The 23618-nt window shown below is 44.5% G+C and overlaps 1 protein-coding gene across 4 annotated transcripts in view; it reads right to left on the bottom strand.

The window, feature by feature from the left end:
• Positions 1-23394, bottom strand: part of POF1B (POF1B actin binding protein) — a 34873-nt gene extending 11479 nt beyond the window's left edge. Inside the window, exons 1-6 of one of the 4 annotated variants that reach the window (XM_075259268.1) lie at positions 23326-23394; positions 20164-20382; positions 3585-3659; positions 3329-3391; positions 1124-1183; positions 355-441 (exon numbers count right to left, since the gene is read on the bottom strand). In XM_075259268.1, the coding sequence (XP_075115369.1) occupies positions 355-441; positions 1124-1183; positions 3329-3391; positions 3585-3659; positions 20164-20346 (468 nt within the window). In that variant the 5' untranslated portion in view covers positions 20347-20382; positions 23326-23394. Of the gene's footprint in view, positions 1-354; positions 442-1123; positions 1184-3328; positions 3392-3584; positions 3660-17103; positions 17198-20163; positions 20383-23325 lie in introns of those variants that run through there. The other 3 variants (XM_075259269.1, XM_075259270.1, XM_075259271.1) reach the window with 3 other exon arrangements.
• Between the last annotated feature and the right edge of the window lie 224 nt (positions 23395-23618).

Raw genomic sequence — 23618 nt, 5'->3', positions numbered from 1 at the left:
CAGTCCTAGATCCCTATTCTGACTACTGCTATGGCTGCAGTGAATGAAGAGGAGGGCACATATGGAGCTCTACAGTCACGTCATCCCACATGTAGAGAGCCGGTCATATGCAATCACTCCCCCCCCCCACTCACCAGGGGTCAGAGCACCACATTCTGTAAATAGAATCAGTCATATGTTTATGGCACATGATGGTTGTGTTGTATTAAAGGGGTACTCCGAGATATCCACAGGATTAAGTAATTGGGCTGTTCTATCACCGCACTGTATTGTATGGCTCTATACACTGTAACCGTGGCCCCAGGGAACTGTATACCAAGCTGTACCACCTGGCGTCCGCGGCCTCGCACTCACCTCAGGGGCCGCCATCTCTACTCTGCGGATGGTCTTCTCATAGATGACATTATTGCTCGGGATGTAGTTAACGCCTTTTATGTAGTTCTGTAAACAGAATTAGAATTATTACTGCTTTGGTTGTATCTACAGTAGAGATGAGTGAATAGTATTTGATCAAATACCTCGCTCCCATAGGAATGCGTGTAAACGGCCAAACACCAAGGGGTTAAGTGCAGTGAATATTTGGTGCGCTTAACCCCTTGGTGTTCGACCGCATTCCTACGGGACCGACGTATGCGATCGAATACTATTCGCTCAACACTAATCAACAGCAATATATACACTGGTTAGTCACAAGATTAAAACCATCTGCCTAGTACTGTGTGGCTCCCTGATCCATGGGGCCAACTCTGCACATGTGCTCTGCTAGCCTGTAAGATGCTTGGTGCACCCCTAGGAGGCGCCTTTGTCACCTGATAAGTAGTGTTACCTGCAAGTGGTCTTACGCTAGGTTCACACTTGCATTGTGGTTCCAAATGCTTCAGTGAAATGACAGACGTGACTAGATCCTGAAGGACCCCAATGACTATAACGTGTTGGTGAGGTTACATAGGACCGCCGGTGACTTCTATTCTATTACATAGGACTGCAGGAAACCTCTGTAACCTGTATTACCTGTATTCTGCTGTGATACATAAAAGGATACTAACAACTCTACCTCTGCTACATCAGCTTATCCAATTACACCTACAGGCCTAACACAGACATCAATAATAGAATCACCAACCTGTTCTGGATTCTGTACTATGTATCTGCGCACGGTCTCCTGAGGATACGTCTGGATTTCCTGAAAATGGTATGAAAAACTGATAAGTAACATATCAATCACACAAATATAAACCTACAAATCCTTCATCACTACTCATAACTGACCCTAAAATATTAGGATTATAGAAATTATATTCTTGTACGTAGGAGCAGTATTATAGTAGTTATATTCTTATACATAGGAGTAGTATTATAGTAGTTATATTCTTGTACATAGGAGCAGTATTATAGTAATTATATTCTTGTACATAGGAGTAGTATTATAGTAGTTATATTCTTGTACATAGGGGCAGTATTATAGTAGTTATATTCTTATACATAGGAGTAGTATTATAGTAGTTATATTCTTGTACATAGGAGCAGTATTATAGTAGTTATATACTTGTACATAGGAACAGTATTATAGTAGTTATATTCTTGTACATAGGAGCAGTATTATAGTAGTTATATTCTTATACATAGGAGTAGTATTATAGTAGTTATATTCTTGTACATAGGAGCAGTATTATAGTAGTTATATTCTTGTACATAGGAGTAGTATTATAGTAGTTATATTCTTGTACATAGGGGGCAGTATTATAGTAGTTATATTCTTGTACATAGGAGCAGGATTATAGTAGTTATATTCTTGTACATAGGAGTAGTATTATAGTAGTTATATTCTTGTACATAGGGGCAGTATTATAGTAGTTATATTCTTGTACATAGGGGCAGTATTATAGTAGTTATATTCCTGTACATAGGAGCAGTATTATAGTAGTTATATTCTTGTACATAGGGGGCAGTATTATAGTAGTTATAGTCTTGTACATAGGGGCAGTATTATAGTAGTTATATTCTTGTACATAGGAGTAGTATTATAGTAGTTATATTCTTGTACATAAGAGCAGTATTATATTAGTTATATTCTTTTACATAGGAGCAGTAGTGGTTATATTCTTTCTAAGCAGATATCACTTTCCTGCTATACTTAGCTCTGGTCAGTAGGGGGTGGTACAGAGCTCTTTTTACAGCAGGCAGTAGCAGGGAGGTGCAGATATTACACTTGCCTGGTAAAATCCTCATTATTTTGATGAAGTAGGCACTTAGTATTTGGCTGGGTCCTGAGGGTTTACTATATGAGATCATCAGGATCAGTCTTGGGTTTGTTAGTGTCAGGATGGAGATCAGTGAAGTCCCACAACCCTGTACATTACAGTGTGACTGGCGCTGTAACCTGTGGGACTCTGTAATGTTACATCAGTCATCCTAGATCTGGGACCTGCAGGAGAGTTGCTGCCTCCTCTTCCTCCTCCGTCTTCTGCACGGAGTTATTGTATCGCGGCTTTCGGCGTTCTTACTGTTGTTCTTTGACACTCCTAACACCTCAAGCTGGTGACACTGCCCAGAGCGGAGATATTACATTGCACGTTGAGAAAGAAGATACCTGAATGGACCTCCTAGGGGGTAAGGAATGTAAGTTCAGGCCTGGGGGTAAAGTTCCCCTTCCCAGAATGGGTGATCTTGGTGGACTTTTAGCAGCCAATATAATGAAGTATTATTAATATGAGCTCAGACTTGTAATAAGAATCTAAACTACAGTCCCCATCACTGTGTATTACGCCTCCTGTCATCTGTGCTCAGTATTAATTTACTAATAACCACCGGCCTGAAAGAATGTGACATTCCTGCAATAACTGGGAGTCACTGGTCTGACTGGTTCTTAGAGAACAGATCAGTTCATGACAATGGGCAGAATGATCTGGGCCTAAGCCACATGTGCAGTGAGGACCAGTCAGGTATGGAACTACAACCCCCAGCATGCCAAGACCATTGACTGATCTACTGGCCTTCATATGCTTTCTTTCTCTTTTGTAATTTTCCTCCACGGCACCCAAAACTATAGCTGGCCAAGCAGTAAGGACCTAAAACCTTCCCCCTCCCTATAAGGATCTAGGTCAGTTTGGAGAAGTTGCAATATAAGGTTCAGTTTCTTGGATTGTAACATCTTGTCTGATACTCCAGTCACACCCAGAGCTGCAGTCCATGATGCATTGTCACTCAGGCAGACTTAGTATTGGACTAGTGTACACTGCTTGGAAGAAACACTGCATCTCTCACAATGCAATGCAGCAGACCCTCCACTTTTTGGATACTTTTTGGGTTAAATACCACGTTATCGTACCGTTTCAGGGTTTTGGACGATGTACCGTCGTATTGTTCCCTGTGTGTACGGAGCCTGGATCTCCTGAAAGAAAAATATTCTGTATTATAAGTCTGAAAATAATAATAATAATAATAAATATATATACACAAACACACAGTCTAAAAACTGCATCTTAAAGACCAGGAGCAGCCTGCAGAGCTGTTGGATCCCTATATGTACATGTACTTGACACCCCACCACACGTCTGATCCCATACACCCGCTGTAGGACTCACCTGCACCTGCTCCGGGTTCTGCACTATGTATCTTCTGATGGTCCCTTGTGTGTAGGGGCCCGGAGACTGCACTTCCTGCAAAAAACCCACAATGATCAGAATTCCCATCTTTCTTCAATTTGGATACAATATAAAGAAATCAGACAAATTAAATCAGCTTCATTTTTGTCCTGTTGGCCATATGGGCTCTCATGAGACATAGCTATAACGGATGCAGAGGTAGTAATTGCTACCAAGTCCTGGAGCCTCAGGGGGCCCAAAGGCCTGTCCATAATATATGAAAACACCAGTATTACAGATAGCACATGGTAAGTGGGGGCCACATGAGTTTCAAGTTACAGCTCTGTTTCTGTCCTTTTCCTTTGCTTAAAAGGGGTTATCCAGTTTGTAGTAGCGATGTCTTATCCTTAGGGTAGACGTCAATATTACATCTGCAGGGGTAGGACACCCAGGACCCCAGAGATCACCTATACAGAGGCTGCAAAGCTCTTGGTATTGTGTACATTTAGGGAGTCACAATCATCACTTTCTGTACAAACTGTTGGTACTGCAGCACTGTCCCTTTGGAGTCACCTGTCCTACAGTCAGCCTCTCCCCTCCTGACATGGCTGATAACAGATAGTAATAGATTGTACTCACCTGTCCTACAGTCAGCCTCTCCCCTCCTGACATGGCTGATAACAGATAGTAATAGATTGTACTCACCTGTCCTACAGTCAGCCTCTCCCCTCCTGACATGGCTGATAACAGATAGTAATAGATTGTATTCACCTGTCCTACAGTCGGCCTCTCCCCTCCTGACATGGCTGATAACAGATAGTAATAGATTGTATTCACCTCTCCTACAGTCGGCCTCTCCCCTCCTGACATGGCTGATAACAGATAGTAATAGATTGTATTCACCTCTCCTACAGTCAGCCTCTCCCCTCCTGACATGGCTGATAACAGATAGTAATAGATTGTATTCACCTCTCCTACAGTCAGCCTCTCCCCTCCTGACATGGCTGATAACAGATAGTAATAGATTGTATTCACCTCTCCTACAGTCGGCCTCTCCCCTCCTGACATGGCTGATAACAGATAGTAATAGATTGTATTCACCTCTCCTACAGTCGGCCTCTCCCCTCCTGACATGGCTGATAACAGATAGTAATAGATTGTATTCACCTCTCCTACAGTCGGCCTCTCCCCTCCTGACATGGCTGATAACAGATAGTAATAGATTGTATTCACCTGTCCTACAGTCAGCCTCTCCTCTCCTGACATGGCTGATAACAGATAGTAATAGATTGTATTCACCTGTCCTACAGTCAGCCTCTCCCCTCCTGACATGGCTGATAACAGATAGTAATAGATTGTATTCACCTGTCCTACAGTCAGCCTCTCCCCTCCTGACATGGCTGATAGCAGATAGTAATAGATTGTATTCACCTGTCCTACAGTCAGCCTCTCCCCTCCTGACATGGCTGATAACAGATAGTAATAGATTGTATTCACCTGTCCTACAGTCAGCCTCTCCCCTCCTGATATGGCTGATAACAGATAGTAATAGATTGTATTCACCTGTCCTACAGTCAGCCTCTCCCCTCCTGACATGGCTGATAACAGATAGTAATAGATTGTATTCACCTCTTCTACAGTCAGCCTCTCCCCTCCTGACATGGTTGATAACAGATAGTAATAGATTGTATTCACCTGTCCTACAGTCAGCCTCTCCCCTCCTGACATGGCTGATAACAGATAGTAATAGATTGTATTCACCTGTCCTACAGTCAGCCTCTCCTCTCCTGAGATGGCTGATAGCAGATAGTAATAGATTGTATTCACCTGTCCTACAGTCGGCCTGATCAAGATGAGAATAGCTATAATACCCCACACCCTCACTACACACACACACACATATATATATATATATATATACACACACACATCATGGCGGTGCACGTTCTTGAAGTTACTGGTAAGCGCTTCCTGATACAGTAAATCCTCTGTAAGGAGTTGGATCAGTTCTCTCAGTGTAAACATCCAGACCAAACACAAGAACTCCTCAACCTGCTCTGACAAGGAGGACGGCCCGAGGCCAAGTGGATCCTTATAAGATGTCACAGCGGCCAGGCCGAGAAGTGTGAACACAGTGTAAACAAACAGTTCAGCATGTTTCCTGGTGTACGGACATCTCATAGAGCGTCTACAAAACGTCACTAAGACAGCGGGTGTTATCAAATATTATATGATATTATTACGCATCTTATCAAATGTTATATTATTATTATCATCATTATCAGGAGCTTCTTAAGTTTCCCCCTTAGTCGGTGACTGTCATCATTGAATAACATGAATATTTCTTGTCAGCGGTGTCCTGAGGGCTCAGTCACTACACGTTATGGCCTGTGCTATGGCTGCTTATTGCTCCCGTATTGTCAGGACAACTCCCCCCATCCTCCAGGACATGATGATTTACACAAATGACACAAACACCGAGGACATGTCATTCATTCAGGTCAAAGTTAAGAGCAAACACCAGAAACCGCCATCATTTATTCAGTGAATCTCAGACTCGGATTCTGCCATTTCTGTAACTGGAAAAGCTGGGTGACATCCAATATGGCCGCCATTACAGCTCGGATTAGGAGTTACTTCCCAGCTTTCCCAGACTCCTGAATGCCAGATCTGTCTGATGATATAGGGATGAGGGAGCAAATTATAGATTCACAACTAAAGGATTTTATTAAAATTGACAAGTCATTTTTGCAATGCTATCACAGCTGAGGATTTGTTACAATGAATCAGTCCAGAAGCAGAAATGATAAGTAAATAGCCGTCCTCCGCACTGATGCATTGTAACAAACCATCAGCTCCGGAAATGAACAGGTCTATGCAGAGACCAGGAAAATAATGAGGAATTTGAAAGGAAACCCGTCACATGGAAAATGTTGATCAATGTCCAAGTCCTGTCACTGACTGACAGCTATCTGTATACAAAGTCATGGGGGAAGTCTGTCAGTCACTGAAAGGAACACAACACAGAAAGAACAGAGATTACAATGGATAAATGACAGGTCATACATTACTATCTACTCAGCTCCTCCTGCTCTATATCCTGCAGATAGGACACTATATACAATCTGTTCCTCCTGCTCTATAACCTGCACATATGACACTATGTACAATCTGCTCCTCCTGCTATATAACCTGCACATAGGACACTATATACAATCTGCTCCTCCTGCTCTATAACCTGCAGAGAGGACACTATATACAATCTGCTCCTCCTGCTCTATAAACTGCAGATAGGACACTATATACAATCTGCTCCTCCTGCTCTATAAACTGCAGATAGGACACTATATACAATCTGCTCCTCCTGCTCTATAACCTGCAGATAGGACACTATGTACAATCCGCTCCTCCTACTCTATAACCTGTAGATAGGACACTATGTACAATCCGCTCCTCCTGCTCTATAAGCTGCAGATAGGACACTATATACAATCTGCTCCTCCTGCTCTATATCCTGCAGATAGGACACTATATACAATCTGCTCCTCCTGCTCTATAAACTGCAGATAGGACACTATATACAATCTGCTCCTCCTGCTCTATAACCTGCAGATAGGATACTATATACAATCTGCTCCTCCTGCTCTATAACCTGCAGATAGGACACTATGTACAATCCGCTCCTCCTACTCTATAACCTGTAGATAGGACACTATGTACAATCTGCTCCTCCTGCTCTATAAGCTGCAGATAGGACACTATATACAATCTGCTCCTCCTGCTCTATAACCTGTAGATAGGACACTATATACAATGTGCTCCTCCTGCTCTATATCCTGTAGATAGGACACTATGTACAATCTGCTCCTCCTGCTCTATAACCTGCAGATAGGAGACTATATACAATCTGCTCCTCCTGCTCTATAACCTGCAGATAGGACACTATATACAATCTGCTCCTCCTGCTCTACAGTCATGGCCAAAAGTTTTGAGAATGATACAAATATTAATTTTTACAAAGTCTACTGCTTCAGTTTTCCTAATGGCAATTTGCATATACTCCAGAATGTTATAGAGAGTGATCAGCTTAACAGCAATTACTTGCAAAGTCAATATTTGCCTAGAAAATGAACTTTATCCCCCAAAACACATTTCAACATAATTGCAGCCCTGCCTTAAAAGAACCAGCTAACATCGTTTCAGTGATTGCTCCATTAACACAGGTGTGGGTGTTGATGAGGACAGGGCTGGAGATCTATCTGTCATGATTAAGAATGACGCCACTGGACACTTTAAAAGGAGGCTGGTGCTTGGCATCATTGTTTCTCTTCTGTTAACCATGGTTATCTCTAAAGAAACACGTGCAGTCATCATTGCACTGCACAAAAATGGCCTAACAGGGAAGAGTATCGCAGCTAGAAAGATTGCACCTCAGTCAACAATCTATCGCATCATCAAGAACTTCAAGGAGAGAGGTTCCATTGTTGGCAAAAAGGCTCCAGGGTGCCCAAGAAAGACCAGCAAGCGCCAGGACTGTCTCTTAAAAGTGTTTCAGCTGCGGGATCAGGCTACCAGCAGTGCAGAGCTTGCTCAGGAATGGCAGCAGGCAGGTGTGAATGCATCTGTACGCACTGTGAGGTGGGGACTCTTGGAGCAAGGCCTGGTCTCAAGGAGGGCAGCAAAGAAGCCACTTCTCTCCAGAAAAAACATCAGGGACAGATTGATATTCTGCAAAAGGTACAGGGAGTGGACTGCTGAGGACTGGGGTAAAGTCATTTTCTCTGATGAATCCCCTTTTCGATTGTTTGGGACATCTGGAAAACAGCTTATTCGGAGAAGACGAGGTGAGCGCTACCACCAGTCTTGTCTCATGCCAACTGTAAAGCATCCGGAAACCATTCATGCGTGGGGTTGCTTCTCAGCCAAGGGAATCGGCTCTCTCACAGTCTTGCCTAAAAACATAGCCATTAATAAAGAATGGTACCAGAATGTCCTCCAAGATCAACTTCTCCCAACCGTCCAAGAGCAGTTTGGCGATCAACAATGCCTTTTCCAGCATGATGGAGCACCTTGCCATAAAGCAAAGGTGATAACTAAATGGCTCAGGGAACAAAACATAGAGATTTTGGGTCCATGGTCTGGAAACTCCCCAGATCTTAATCCCATTGAGAACTTGTGGTCAATCATCAAGAGACGGGTGGACAAACAAAAACCTACAAATTCTGACAAAATGCAAGTATTGATTGTGTAAGAATGGACTGCTATCAGTCAGGATTTGGTCCAGAAGTTGATTGAGAGCATGCCAGGGAGAATTGCAGAGGTCCTGAAGAAGAAGGGTCAACACTGCAAATATTGACTTGCTGCATTAACTCATTCTAACTGTCAATATAAGCTTTTGTTACTCATAATATGATTGCAATTCTATTTCTGTATGTGATAAAAACATCTGACAAACACACAGAAAAACCAGAGGGCAGCAGATCATGTGAAAATATAATATTTGTGTCATTCTCAAAACTGTTGGCCATGACTGTACAATCTGCTCCTCCTGCTCTATAAACTGCAGATAGGACACTATGTACAATCTGCTCCTCCTGAAATATATCCTGCAGATTGCACATAGTGTCCTATTTGCTCCTCCTGCTCTATAACCTGCAGATAGGACACTATGTACAATCTGCTCCTCCTGCTCTATAACCTGCAGATAGGACACTATGTACAATCTGCTCCTCCTGCTCTATAGCCTGCAGATAGGACACTATGTACAATCTGCTCCTCCTGCTCTATAACCTGCAGATAGGACACTATGTACAATCTGCTCTATAACCTGCAGATAGGACACTATGTACAATCTGCTCCTCCTGCTCTATAACCTGCAGATAGGACACTATGTACAATCTGCTCCTCCTGCTCTATATCCTGCAGATAGGACACTATGTACAATCTGCTCCTCCTGCTCTATAACCTGCAGATAGGACACTATGTACAATCTGCTCCTCCTGCTCTATAACCTGCAGATAGGACACTATATACAATCTGCTCCTCCTGCAGATAGGACACTATGTAGAATCTGCCCTTCCTGCTCTATAACCTGCAGATAGGACACTATGTACAATCTGCTCCTCCTGCTCTATAACCTGCAGATAGGACACTATGTACAATCTGCTCCTCCTGCTCTATAACCTGCAGATAGGACACTATGTACAATCTGCTCCTCCTGCTCTATAACCTGTATATAGGACACTATATACAATCTGCTCCTCCTGCTCTATAACCTGCAGATAGGACACTATATACAATCTGCTCCTCCTGCTCTATAACCTGCAGATAGGACACTATATACAATCTGCTCCTCCTGCTCTATATCCTGCAGATAGGACACTATGTACAATCTGCTCCTCCTGCTCTATAACCTGCAGATAGGACACTATATACAATCTGTTCCTCCTGCTCTATAACCTGCAGATAGGACACTATATACAATCTGCTCCTCCTGCTCTATAACCTGCAGATAGGACACTATATACAATCTGCTCCTCCTGCTCTATAACTTGCAGATAGGACACTATATACAACCTGCTCCTCCTGCTCTATAACCTGCAGATAGGACACTATATACAATCTGTTCCTCCTGCTCTATAACCTGCAGATAGGACACTATATACAATCTGCTCCTCCTGCTCTATAACCTGCAGATAGGACACTATATACAATCTGCTCCTCCTGCTCTATAACTTGCAGATAGGACACTATGTACAATGTGCTCTGCTCCTCCTGCTCTATAACTTGCAGATAGGACACTATGTACAATCTGCTCCTCCTGCTCTATATCCTGTAGATAGGACACTATATACAATCTGCTCCTCCTGCTCTATAACCTGCAGATAGGACACTATATACAATATATTCCGCCACTCCTGCTCTTTAACTTGACTGATTTGGCAACATTATTGACTCCCCTCCCTTTCCCAGACGTAAGTGTTCTCACCCTGTAAAAATCTAAAACCTTCAACCTGAAACATCAGATGAAGCTTCACGCTGTGGTAACGTATAGATCATCAGGCACATGTGACATACTGAGGCCACACGCCAAATATTCCAGCGGTCAGGACTAGGCCGAGAGTGTGAACATCTTATCAGTGGCTATTGGATATACCCAGCCCCGGGACCGACCCCAACATGACAACCATCTGACCATACCTAGGTATGTCTGTCCTGCAGATGATGGAGTTGAGCATTACACAACGCAACGCAGAGAGTGAGTGAAAGGAACTTAAGCCTGCACCAGGCAATACTGGGAATATTTTATATTCTATGAAAGGTGTGAAAATGTAGGCCACTATTTTCTTTTCATTGATGGAAGACAGTAACACGTGACTGCAAGGTCAGACTACACAGAGATTGTTTGTAGTCTGTTACTATAGAGATATACACACCTGCATTGGGATTCTAGTCTGAAATTACAATGGTGGGAAACCCTTCTAGGACAGGGCGCAGGTGTATCATCCCTTTAAATCACTCCAATCTGTTTTATAGGACACTCCATCCATTCTACCACATGTTTTGTTCTTCGGCAACAAAGAGACAGAACATCTACGAGGGCCTGAGCTGCCGAGCAACCAAGGGTCCCGGCCCAGGAATCCCTGCAAGGAATAGAAATTATCCTGAAGACCTCGCCAGTCACTTCCAGAAATGTCACAAAAAACCTTCCGGCTGCAACGGGTCAGAGTGTCAGCTCTTCTGCTAATAGGATCCCATCACCATATTCTGTAGAATGTCTCGCCTGTATCTGCACTGGATGAAATGTTACTCACATAGCAATTCCCTCCAATTGTGACTGCTCACCGATCTGGTCCATGTTAGTTGTGTCATGTGCCACAGAGATCTCCTCCTGCAAAAGCACTGATGCTAGGGGAGAATGAGACACCTCATATAGGCACAACATGGAGGGCACAGGCAACGGCACCTCATAGAGATACAACATGAAGGCCCATGACAGTGGCACCTCATAGAGGAACAACATGAAGGCCCAAGACAGTGGCACCTCATAGAGGAACAACATGAAGGCCCAAGACAGAGGCACCTCATAGAGGCACAACATGAAGGCCCCAGACAGAGGCACCTCATAGAGGCACAACATGAAGGCCCCAGACAGAGGCACCTCATAGAGGCACAACATGAAGGCCCCAGACAGAGGCACCTCATTGAGGAACAACATGAAGGCCCAAGACAGTGGCACCTCATAGAGGCACAACATGAAGGCCCCAGACAGAGGCACCTCATAGAGGCACAACATGAAGGCCCCAGACAGAGGCACCTCATTGAGGAACAACATGAAGGCCCAAGACAGTGGCACCTCATAGAGGAACAACATGAAGGCCCAAGACAGAGGCACCTCATTGAGGAACAACATGGAGGCCCAAGACAGCGGCACCTCATTGAGGAACAACATGGAGGCCCCAGGCAGCGGCACCTCATAGAGACACAAAATGGAGGCCCCAGACAGCGGCACCTCATAGAGACACAACATGGAGGCCCCAGACAGCGGCACCTCATTGAGGAACAACATGGAGGCCCCAGACAGCGGCACCTCATTGAGGAACAACATGGAGGCCCCAGGCAGCGGCACCTCATAGAGACACAACATGGAGGCCCCAGGCAGCGGCACCTCATAGAGACACAAAATGGAGGCCCCAGACAGCGGCACCTCATAGAGACACAACATGGAGGCCCCAGGCAGCGGCACCTCATAGAGACACAAAATGGAGGCCCCAGACAGCGGCACCTCATAGAGACACAACATGGAGGCCCCAGACAGCGGCACCTCATTGAGGAACAACATGGAGGCCCCAGACAGCGGCACCTCATAGAGGCACAACATGGAGGCCCCAGACAGCGGCACCTCATAGAGGCACAACATGGAGGCCCCAGACAGCGGCACCTCATAGAGGCACAACATGGAGGCCCCATGGCACCTCATATAGGCCCTACGGTTCCCCATTATCTACTTTCCACACACTGGACATCATTACGCTCTAAAATTACTAAATTAAAACATTTAGAAAGAAAGGATCTGTCAATAGCAACTTGTTGGTGGTTTCCATGTACAGATTATATATAAAGCAAAGTAAATAAACAGTGGCTGAATGTTACAGGTGATGAGTATGGAGCCAGTATCAGAGGTGGAGACCATCAGTATGACTGTGAGCTGCACGTGGGGATCAGACAGGAAACTGCTGAATCATGAAGAGCCAGGATTTATTTTTAGCTTAAAGACACCCAAAAATCCTGAGAGGCCGGGGAGTCAGCCCTGACATAAGCCGCCCTTTTATTAGAGAATTACAGTATTGTCAGGATAATTATCAGGTGCGACGTCTTCAGCCCCGGCACAAAACAGGAAAATGCAGACTAAGAGGTGACTAAACCGTACGGGATGCAGGGCTAATAATGGAGATCATTCATCTGCAAATAAAACCTAATGCACAGAGCCGGGGAGACTCCCCAAAAGTCTACACACCCAGACAGGGGTGTCACCAGAAGCTCCGGGGCCCCTCTGTAGCAGGGCCCCACCTGCTATGTGCTATGGATAATACTACAAGCAATGTCACCCCAGCTCAGATTCGGGGCCTGTATATAGAAGATAAGAAGAGCAGGGACCGACGGAGAACTCTGGTCATTATGTCGGCTACAAAGTAGGAAAGTCACAGAGGAAGGAGGATGATGAAGGAGAAGAGCAGCTCTACAAGGAGATCATCACAGCAAATCCTTCTCTTCTACTAATCCTGGGCCACACCATGCCTGACTCCATTCATCTCCAGAGCTGCACTCATAATTCTACTGTGACATCATTTCTTATCCTCCAGTCACATCCCCAGCTGCAGTCTTCTGCTGTTATATCTTATCATATAGACATTCCGATCCAGAGCTGCATTCACAATTCTGCTGTTTCACAATAGTCATGTCTTATACTCCCATTACATCCAGAGCTGCAGTTACAATTCTAGTGCTACATCATATGTTATACTGCATTCACATCCAGACCCACACTCATAATTATACTGTTGCATGAGTCCCCCTGCGAACTTCCGGTTGGCACATGCGCAATGGAAGGGCGGCAAGAAGACTTCCTGTTCCTTAGTGAATTAACCAGGGCTGGGTATGTACTTCAGGGTATGGTCCTCGGGTTACGACGAGCCTGCTGCAGAACCTCATTTTCTGAATGGTATACAGTGTATAGCATTCGGCAAATGAAGGCTGATTGTGTAGCAGGCTCGTCCTTGCTACGAGCAGGTAAGTATGCTGTTACCAGTTGACTTTTTCTCATTGAAATGAATAGACCAGCGTTGATTGGCCAGTTGCCAGTGATTTGGCCAATCAACGCTGGTTCTGCCAGAGGCTCGTCTGAGGAGGCGGAGTCTAACATCGGACTATTCATTCCAATGAGAAAAACTCTTGCCTGCCCGTAAGCAAGGACGTGCCTGCTGCAGAATCAGTGTTCATTTGCCGAATGCTATACATATATATAGCATTCGGCAAATGAATATATATACTGTATAGCATTTAGCAAATGAGGTTCTGCAGCAGGCTCGTCGTAACCACGAAACAGTATGCCTATACCCCTGCTAGACATGGCAAACTCTCAAAACCGGAAAGAGATCTTCGACCGGAAATAGGAAGGGCGGGACTTAATCCTTTGTTATTGTTGTCAAAGGGGGACTCATGTATACTCCAATTACATCCAAAGCTGCATCTACAGTCCTCTTCTGTTATTTTCTGTTCACACTGTGCACTTGGTTCTGGTTCTTTTCAGCCGCCCTGTCTTCTACTTAAGGTTCTGTACAGTCCCATAAGGCAGCCATATAGGCTGTCACCCAGCTTTCCTAGAGGCAGAAGCAATATTCGTTGAAGGGTTTCTTAGTTAGCACTTTTCTTCTTTAGAGGGATTTCTATTTTGGGGGGATTTTTTTCTCTTTATTCTGCTGTTGAGAAACGTTTTAAGACCAAAAACAAAACCACAGCGGAGATAAATCTTTGTGCAGAGGGAAGGCGGGAGAGAAGGATTGTCTGGTGCAGGACTCCTTCCAGCTGGCGCCCCAGGGTCACCTGACCCCAATGTGTTGAACATTCCAGAGGTCAGACCTGGAGGTAGTGCCCGCAGCTTCCCATCCCCCTCATGTAGCAACAAACATTAAGGGATACACACAGATACTGAGCTGTATACACAGGGAGGGGGTGGGGGGGGGGTGGATGTCCTAGGTTATAGTGGGGAAGAGGGTCCTGAGCTGTATACTCTGGAATATATACACCAGAAGGTCTTACTCTAAACACACTGGCCTGGCTGATAAATGCTACGACCTTATTCACACGGTCTTGTGCAGTTTCTGTTTGCATGTACATGTTAAGTAGAAGCTTTCCCAGCACAATACAATGTGAACGAAGCCTTAGTAGGCTCCTGGCTACCAGTGCAACATCTGTACCTGGTGCCATCACCAAAGTTCCAATGACATCACCTGTTGCAATATACAGTGACATCACGCTGTATAGAATCCAGGAGCACAGCTATAGGGGGTGCAGAGGTAGCAATACCAGCCCCAGGGGGGCCAAAACGCAATATAACCTAGGAAGACACCAGTATTATAGATAACACAGGGTTTTGGGTGCCCCATGAAACCCTAACAGGGTGTAAATGATGAAGGCAAATAAAACTTGTGGTCAGGGACACTCTGGTGACAAATATAAGTTCTCAGTTTAGCCGCCGCCATGAATCTTCCACTCCTGCGATGATTTTAGGAGACACTTCTAAGAAGGATGCCAGAACTTCCTGTACTATAATATACCTGCACCGATACATTGTAGCAAAATATCTGGATACAGAGATGTTTCTGCAGCAGTGATTGATCTGAACTGATACATTGTAACAACATCTGTCTGTAAGGGTTTCCAGTCTCTGGATATGGTCGCTCAGTGGCAGCAAGTAGAGATCTTGAAGATGGTCAGGAAACAAATATTATAGTGAGCCCTATATGGGACAGTGTCCACAATATCTGTAAAGCGCTACGGAATATGATGGCACTATATGGAGAAATAATACCGCACTCACAACTAACACAAACCAGGGAGTCTGCTCCAATACACTCCTGGTGATGTCATTCACTGCCATAGATGACATCACAGATCTCCTGTATACATTATAACACTACTCATAATCTGCTGATGTGCCAGTGCTCAGTGCTGCCCCCTCAGAGCCGCTGTTCTCCTGTGGAGGTGCAGGTGTCTCCAGAATAGGGGTTCAGCTCCAGGCTCTGATTCCATCTCATATAAGCAGAAGTTTTGTTAATCATCTACAGGTCGTGGCGGGAGATCCCTGTGGACTCTGGACCCAACGTTCACCTCGTAACAGGACTGCGCGGAAACGTATGTAAAAGGGGCGTCAACCAGACAGTGACGAATAAACACCCCGAGTGGGGACGACCGCCACAGACATAAGCTGAATACAAGGGTGACGTGCTGGACCTCAGCGGCAAGTGCAGTCATCATTCTCCATATACAGCAAAGCGTGATGTCATCACTGATCATACAGAGCAACAGGTGATGTCATCATTCACCATCTACAGCAGCACATGATATCAGAATGTGATGCCATCATCTACAGGAACAAGTTTCCAAACTGTGAAGCCACCAGCTACACCAGGGTGTGATGACATCATCTACAGCAGCACATGATACCAGAACGTGATGTCACCATTTACATCAGGACATGATGTCACCATCTACAGCAACACGTTACCAAACTGTGACGCCACCAGCTACACCAGGGCGTGATGTCATCATCTACAACACTACATGATATCAGATCGTGATGTCATCACCTACAGCAACATGTCACTAGACCATGAAGCCACCATCTACACCAGAGCGTGAGGTCACCATCTACAACAATACATGATACCAGAGCATGATGTCACCATTGACACCAGGAGTGTGATGTCACCATTGACACCAGGAGTGTGATGTCACCATATACAACAATACATGATACCAGATTGTGATGTCACCATCTACACCAGGGCGTGATGTCACCAGCTACACCAGGGCGTGATGTCACCAGCTACAGCAGCCTGTTATGTCATCACCCACCCCTGACAGAGGGGGCAGCATTGCGTAGATTTACCTCCCTTTATCCCTCTCTCTCCACCCCGGATGTGATTGGGGATTAGTCGCTGGCACCAGGTATGACCAGGGCTTTCAGTCCACACCTCTGACACCTGGAATAAGTGACCCGCAGCCTCATACCACGAGCCCTCCATCACCTTGTTATCCACACCACCTTATGGGAGAATTCACAAGCTGCAGATTTGCTACAGAAATTTTTGTAGTTGGAAATCAATTCCTTTCCTCTGACTGGGGAAGTTATTTTAGCAAATGCATTGGTTACTGCAAGCCCTATTCATTATGTATGAATGGTCCCAGTAATCCTGCTTAGTGTGAACTGACCCCAAGACAAGCACAAAATCCTCACCCATCGCAGCTCTCGCCGGTCCATCTCCGCACCCTCTCGCACAGTCTACAGAGCCCAGACAGCGAAGCAGCCGATAACCTTCACACTCAGGAACCTCCAGTGAACAGACAGAGATCTCTAGAGAGTCGCCGCTCCAGAGATGGGCGCACCCAAGTCACCTACGACAAGCACGGAAGCTTCTTAAAGGGACAGGCCACCTCATAGAAAAGGTGAACCTAGGACCTCAGGGCTGCTGTATAAACTCCAACTCTGTCCACCACCTGGTATATCTGGAGCCTGCAGACCCCCAGCCACAGATATAGCAGGGTATGTATACCTTATATATGCCCCCTGTCACCTATACTGCCTCCATTACTAATCCCACAATCCTCTGCATTGCAGTGCCCCCTGTCTGTGAAGGGTTTGTAACAGTCTATCTCAACCTCCTAGTTCACGAATAGAATTTAAGAACAACAGTGAAGAATGACACATAGGAAAAGAAGCAGGAGAGAATGTGCAGGGGTGATTGTAAAGTAGCACAGCAATGCCATTCAGGGTGTTTGAAAAGCTGAATGATCCAATGTGAAATGACGGAACAGAATGGTAAAGGATTTCACCTGTAGCTTTCACAGTTTTCAGGTGCCAAAGACCTAACCTGATGGCGCCTCCAGTGGTCACTTGAACACATTACAACAAAACACGGTTGTATCTCTTTTGCTTGAGGCCAGAAAATTATAATGTAACAAACACTTTACTATTCAGCAGAGCCAAGAACACAACAACATCTACACTACAGCCTTATTACATACATCCTTATTATACATCAATACATCAATATTATATACATACTTACAATCCACATCTTTACTATTTACATCCCTACTATACACTTCCTTTCTACATACATCCTTACTATACTGTACATCATTACTATATACATCATTGCTATATGCATCCTTACTATGTACACTCTTACTATACACATCCTTACATTACATCTTTACTATATAGTACCACTAGGTCACTACTGAAGATCTGGTTACATAACAACAATGCCTGCTACAGGTCTGTTCACACCCTGCAATATCTTCATGGAAACACAGACAAAATACAACAGTGACAGCATCAACACATTATACTACACTATGCAAAACAGAATAGAGGAGCATATTGTAGTAGATGTCACCTGCAGTCCTATGTAACACTACAGATAACACAGTGATAACTCTCTATATACAGATAATGTAGTAGATGTCACCTGCAGTCCTATGTAACACCACAGATAACACAGTGATATCTCTCTGAGTACAGATAATGTAGTAGATGTCACCTGCAGTCCTATGTAACACCACAGATAACACAGTGATATCTCTCTGAGTACAGGTAATGTAGTAGATGTCACCTGCAGTCCTATGTAACACCACACATAACACAGTGATAACTCTCTGAGTACAGATAATGTAGTAGATGTCACCTGCAGTCCTATGTAACACCACAGATAACACAGTGATAACTCTCTGAGTACAGATAATGTAGTAGATGTCACCTGCAGTCCTATGTAACACCACAGATAACACAGTGATAACTCTCTGAGTACAGGTAATGTAGTAGATGTCACCTGCAGTCCTATGTAACACCACAGATAACACAGTGATATCTCTCTGAGTACAGATAATGTAGTAGATGTCACCTGCAGTCCTATGTAACACCACAGATAACACAGTGATAACTCTCTGAGTACAGATAATGTAGTAGATGTCACCTGCAGTCCTATGTAACACCACAGATAACACAGTGATAACTCTCTGAGTACAGATAATGTAGTAGATGTCACCTGCAGTCCTATGTAACACCACAGATAACACAGTGATAACTCTCTGAGTACAGATAATGTAGTAGATGTCACCTGCAGTCCTATGTAACACTACAGATAACACAGTGATAACTCTCTGAGTACAGGTAATGTAGTAGATGTCACCTGCAGTCCTATGTAACACCACAGATAACACAGTGATAACTCTCTGAGTACAGGTAATGTAGTAGATGTCACCTGCAGTCCTATGTAACACCACAGATAACACAGTGATAACTCTCTGAGTACAGGTAATGTAGTAGATGTCACCTGCAGTCCTATGTAACACTACAGATAACACAGTGATAACTCTCTGAGTACAAGTAATGTAGTAGATGTCACCTGCAGTCCTATGTAACACCACAGATAACACAGTGATAACTCTCTGAGTACAGGTAATGTAGTAGATGTCACCTGCAGTCCTACACTACAGATGTCTATAATACACAGACATGTAACACATCAGTATATAGGACATGTACATATAATAGCATTGAGGTCTCGATCAGGATCCCATAGAGATTGTACACACTGTAGATCTGTCACCGATCCAGTTAACCCTTTCATGCTTAATGTATCAGAAGCAGCAATTTAATAGCAGGCGTTTGTATGAACACAGGGGTCCCATATAGTGGGTACAATAAGTATAATGGGTTTGTTGCCCTTTTTTAGGACCACCCAGAATTGTGGCCCCTCTACTCTGGGGGCCCTTAGCATCTGCCAGTGACCTCTCTATGATGTAAAACCTTCAGGTAGACACAAAACATAAACAGCAGAGGACAGTAATAAGAAGCAGAGTTATCCCTGGAGACGTCCGGCCGCTGGAGGGTTAATCGCCTGTCTGGCTGCCGGGTACGTTGCTGACTCTGGGCGCGGCGCTTCGGTTTTGAACTGTGAAATGATCAAAGAGGGCGTGCATTCTGCGAAACAAATGAGAGGCCTGGAGTCTGCCTCTGCTATTTACTGTCAAATATATCACACCTGACAGATAGTACAACACATGGTAAGAAATCTGCCTCAAGTGTCAGTCTCTACTGTAGTTCTGGAATTCTATTCATGAACAGGAAGATCAGGATGTGCAGAACTACAGGTCCCACCTCAGGTGCAACTTAATCTCATATGAAGATGTTGCAGATAGATGTCCCTACTGACCGACCTACTATTTCTAATCACTACAAGTCCCAGCAAGTTCTCCCAATCAGTAGATCACAATACAGGGTCCCACTCACCTGGATCTGATGAACCTGCTGCTCAGGGGTCCAAACCATAGACTGGAGTCCAGAGCTTGGGGACATGGGGGACAGCGGGACCGTCTTGGTGATGGGACTGTAAGTTCTCACTCGCTCAATGAAGACGTTGTCCTTGTCTGTGGGGCTGCCATTCTCAGACACCCAGTAGCTGGAGGTGGACATCTCCGGTCCCGGGTCACACACGCACAACCTCTAAACCTGCAGATAAGACAGGTGTGAATATAGGGCAAGAGAAGCCGCAGCACAAGCACTGGACCTAAGATATAGCCTGCATGATGTAGTGTCACCACAGTCAGCAAAGAGACGGAGAGCAAATCCAATCTCCTCCTCAGACCCCGGGCAAAACAATCTGGTTCTTGTCTGGTTAAACCGTGTACGACACTCGTCGGGTCTTATATAATGTACAGCACCGTATACACCATATATACACTGAGATATGATACCTGCCGTGTCTTATATAATGTACTGCACTGTATACACCATATATACACTGAGATATAGGACATCTACCATGTCCTATATAATGTACAGCACAGTATACACCATATATACACTGAGGTCTGACACCTTCTGTGTCCTATATAATGTACAGCACTGTATACACTGAGGTCTGACACCTTCTGTGTCCTATATAATGTACAGCACTGTATACACTGAGGTCTGACACCTTCTGTGTCCTATATAATGTACAGCACTGTATACACTGAGGTCTGACACCTTCTGTGTCCTATATAATGTACAGCACTGTATACACCCTATATACACTGAGGTCTGACACCTTCTGTGTCCTATATAATGTACAGCACTGTATACACCCTATATACACTGAGGTCTGACACCTTCTGTGTCCTATATAATGTACAGCACTGTATACACCCTATATACACTGAGGTCTGACACCTTCTGTGTCTAATATAATGTACAGCACTGTATACACCATATATACACTGAGGTCTGACACCTTCTGTGTCCTATATAATGTACAGCACTGTATACACCATATATACACTGAGATATGATACCTGCCGTGTCTTATATAATGTACAGCACTGTATACACCATATATATACTGAGGTCTGACACCTGCCGTGTCTTATATAATGTACAGCACTGTATACACCATATATACACTGAGATATGATACCTGCCGTGTCTTATATAATGTACAGCACTGTATACACCATATATACACTGAGATATAGGACATCTGCCATGTCCTATATAATGTACAGCACAGTATACACCATATATACACTGAGGTCTGACACCTTCTGTGTCCTATATAATGTACAGCACTGTATACACCATATATACACTGAGGTCTGACACCTTCTGTGTCCTATATAATGTACAGCACTGTATACACCCTATATACACTGAGGTCTGACACCTTCTGTGTCTAATATAATGTACAGCACTGTATACACCATATATACACTGAGGTCTAACACCTTCCGTGTTTTATATAATATGCAGCACTGTATACACTATATATACACTGAGGTCTGACACCTGCCGTGTCTTATATAATGTGCAGCACTGTATACACCATATATACACAGTGAGATATGACACCTTCCGTGTGTTATATAATTTACCCTATATACACAGATATTTGATACCCCCTATGTATTCAATACTGGACACCCTGTACTGACAACCATCTCCTATGTAATATACGGTACTGTACACACTGAGATCTGACACTTGTCTTCTATATAATATACAATGCTATATACTCTTCCTGTATAATATAATATAATATAATATACAGTACCATATACACTGAGATCTATTATACAGGAAAAGTACTGTATATAGCACTGTATATTATATAGAAGACAAGTGTCAGATAATTATTATTATTATTATTGTTGTTTATTTATATAGCGCCATTAATTCCATGGTGCTTTACATTTGGGGGTTACATACAATACACAAAATATACAGGTAGATATAATACTAACAGTGATCGGCTGGCACAGTGGGGTAGAGGGCCCTGCCCGCGAGGGCTTACAATCTATGAGATCTCAGTGTATACAGCACTGTGTATTATGACACCCGTCTTCTATATAATATACAGCGCTGTATACATTGAGATCTGATACTGTCTGCTACATAGTATACAGTGCCGTATACATCGGGATCTCACACCCATCTGCTATATAGTGCACAGCGCTGTATACACTGAGATCTATTATGCAGAAAAAGTATATAGCACTGTATATTATATAGAAGACAAGTGTCAGATCTCAATGTATACAGCACTGTGTATTATGACACCCGTCTTCTATATAATATACAGCACTGTATACATTGAGATCTGACACCGTCGGCTACATAGTATACAGCGCTGTATACACCGGGATCTCTCACCCATCTGCTATATAGTGCACAGCGCTATATACACGGAGATCTGACACCATCTGCTACATAATATAAAACGTCATATACAGATCTGACACTTGTCTACTATATAATATACAGTGCTGTATAGACAACATATATTCATAATACAGACAGTCCTAGCCTAGTGCCTCTTAAAACATTATATTAAGAAACCCAGTGTGAACAGTTTCCAACAACAGGTGGGATGATAATCCTGCAGGACTTGGGCACGACATGGCGGCAGCGAGGCTGGCACTGAGGGCTATCTGATGCCTCCATTCATCGCCGGTGACAGGGCCACTGGGGCTGCACTACCTGTACTCAGACCACATGATAATGATGACATCACTGGCTGATGACATCACAGATCACCCCCAGGACCTGTATAGTGCCCCCAGCAATGCCCACTGCTACTACCCTTCTGTTATTACATCACTATTCCCTACACAAGCTGCAAGATACAATATGCAACTTTATGCATGAGAGAAAAGAGCCCCCATGTATGAAGCCAGCCCCCTCCCCATATATACAGGCAGCAGCCCCCCTCGCCATATATCTATATAGCCAGCAGCCCCCCTCCCCATATATACAGGCAGCAGCCCCCCTCGCCATATATATATAGCCAGCAGCCCCCCTCTCCATATATACAGGCAGCAGCCCCCCCTCCCCATATATACAGGCAGCAGCCCCCCTCTCCATATATACAGGCAGCAGCCCCCCCTCCCCATATATACAGGCAGCAGCCCGCAGTACCTGCAGACAGACTCTCCTCTTCCCTGGGCTCTGTACACACTGTGACTTCCAGTTGTCTGCTCAGTGTTTGGCCGGAGCTCTCACACCCCCTCCCCGGGCTGCTATAGGCTGAGGGCCCCGTCACACAGGGCAGGGGGCGGGGGCCACACTCTGTACAGGGTGACGTGCACACAGGTGTGTTACCTGCGGCTCCGCCTCCAGCACCCTGTACACACACAGCGGATGACGGCCCCGGAACGCAGCACAATCTGCAGGTTATGTGCCGGGTCCTAGAGCAGAAACACCTCAGGGGC

This window comes from Leptodactylus fuscus, chromosome 11 (genome assembly GCF_031893055.1).
Source record: "Leptodactylus fuscus isolate aLepFus1 chromosome 11, aLepFus1.hap2, whole genome shotgun sequence".
In the NCBI taxonomy this organism is placed as follows: Eukaryota; Metazoa; Chordata; class Amphibia; order Anura; family Leptodactylidae; genus Leptodactylus; species Leptodactylus fuscus.
This window is presented reverse-complemented; position numbering and strand designations above follow the sequence as displayed.